The following is a 1847-nucleotide window of genomic DNA, read 5'->3' on the forward strand; positions in this document are numbered from 1 at the left end:
ATAATGAAGATGTGGTACATTTATACAATGGAGTTCTACTCAGCGGTAAAGAAAAATGAAGTTATGAAATTTGCAGAAAAATGGATGGACCTGGAAAGTATTATACTAAGTCAGGTAACCCAGGCCCAGAAAGCCAAGCGCCACATGTTCTCCCTCATATGGGGATCCTAGCTACAGATGACTGGGCTTCTCTGTGAGAATGAAAATACTTAGTAGCAGAGGCCAGTAAGTTGAAAAGGAGACATAAAGGGTGGAGAAAGGAAGGGAGGAAGATACTTAATAGGTTGATATTGTATATATGTAATTACAATGATTGTAATGGGGAGGTAATATGATTGAGAATGGAATTTCAAACGGGAAAGTGTGGGGGTGGGGAGGGAGGGAATTACCATGGGATATATTTTATAATCATGGAAAATGTTAATAAAAATTAAAAAAAAAAAAAAAAAAAAAGACTTCAGGAAAAAGCGGGGCCTTTTGCCTACCATGCTCCTCACTGGTGAGCCCATCCACCCTGTTGCTGCCGTCCTCATGGACATCAGAACCCACCTTCTTTAGCTGTCCAACTAAGACTGAAGACCAGCTGCTCTCCAGGAATCTTCCAGACCTTCAGCTCCAGATCGGGACCACTGAGGTATCCAGCGCTGTGGACTGAGCAGCAGGCTTCTCAGACTCTCCAACCTCCAGCAGCCACTGTTGGACCGTCCAGCCCATATCCTGAGGAATAAATTCCAGTGAGTGTGAAGATATGTCAAGAAAAAGTGAAATGTCAGAAGAACTTGAAGGCAAAGTATTGGATTCTCTAATAAATATGCCGTTTGCTACGATAGATATTAAAGATGATTATGAAATCACTGATATACCACAAGTAAATTCGAAGAGAAGTAAAGAAAATGAATTGATCAAGAGTGATCAAATAAAGAAGAGGAAAAAAAAAAAGCAGAAAGATTATCAACCAAACTATTTCCTATCCATTCCAATCACCAACAAAAAGATTACCGGAGGAATTAAAATCCTGCAAAATGCAATAATACAACAAGATGAGCGACTGGCCAAAGCAATGGTTGGTGATGGCTCCTTTCATAGTACCCTGCTGGTGATGCAGTTACTAAATGAAGATGAAGTCATCACTGGTATTGATGCACTCTTGGAATTAAAGCCATCCATAGAGGAAATCCTCAAAGGGAAACACTTGATCTTGCCCTTCCAGGGGATTGACACCTTCGGAAGTCAGGTTGGCTTTGTGAAGCTGGCAGAAGGAGATCACATCAAGCCGCTCCTGGAGATAGCAGAGGCTGCAAAAAGAACTTTTCAAGAAAAAGGCATCCTGGCAGGAGAAAACAGAAGTTTCAAGCCTCACTTGACCTTCATGAAACTGTCAAAAGCACCAGTGCTCCGGAAGAAAGGAGTGAAAAAAATAGAGCTTGGATTGTATGAAAAATTTATCAACCACAGATTTGGAGAAGAAATGTTCTACCGCATAGACCTGTGCTCCATGTTGAAGGAGAAGTGAAGTGATGGCTACTTCCACTGTGAGTCTTCAGTCGTGATTGGCAAGAAACCAATTGGAAACCAAGACTTAATTCATGAAGCTTTACATCGAGAAAGGAAGTCCAAAGTTAAACAGATAAGGGCACTTTTATTACAGCCTGAGATTCAGGCCAAAATTAAGAGGGAGCTTTTTGAAGGAAGACTTGTTAAAAACGGTAACCAAGCAAATGATGGTGGTTTCGATGCAACTTTGACATCGCTATTAGGTATGGTCATGTAGACTGTGAAGTCTTTTCCTCTTATTAAGTAGCTCTTTGGTAAACACCAAAGTGGTCTAAGTTTCTACAAAGTAGCAC

The 1847-nt window shown here is 40.9% G+C and overlaps 1 protein-coding gene across 1 annotated transcript; it reads left to right on the top strand.

Moving 5' to 3' along the window:
• The first annotated feature begins 738 nt into the window (after positions 1-738).
• On the top strand, positions 739-1599 carry LOC101614015 (A-kinase anchor protein 7-like). Its single transcript, XM_045141138.1, has one exon. It carries the CDS (start codon positions 749-751, stop codon positions 1511-1513), a length of 765 nt encoding a protein of 254 aa, XP_044997073.1. The 5' UTR covers positions 739-748; the 3' UTR covers positions 1514-1599.
• The last annotated feature ends 248 nt before the right edge of the window (positions 1600-1847 follow it).

This window comes from Jaculus jaculus, chromosome 1 (assembly GCF_020740685.1).
Source record: "Jaculus jaculus isolate mJacJac1 chromosome 1, mJacJac1.mat.Y.cur, whole genome shotgun sequence".
Taxonomy (NCBI): Eukaryota; Metazoa; Chordata; class Mammalia; order Rodentia; family Dipodidae; genus Jaculus; species Jaculus jaculus.

Excerpts from the sequence above, each read along its gene's own strand:
- LOC101614015 (XM_045141138.1), top strand. The coding sequence starts at position 749 with ATGTCAAGAAAAAGTGAAATGTCAGAAGAACTTGAAGGCAAAGTATTG.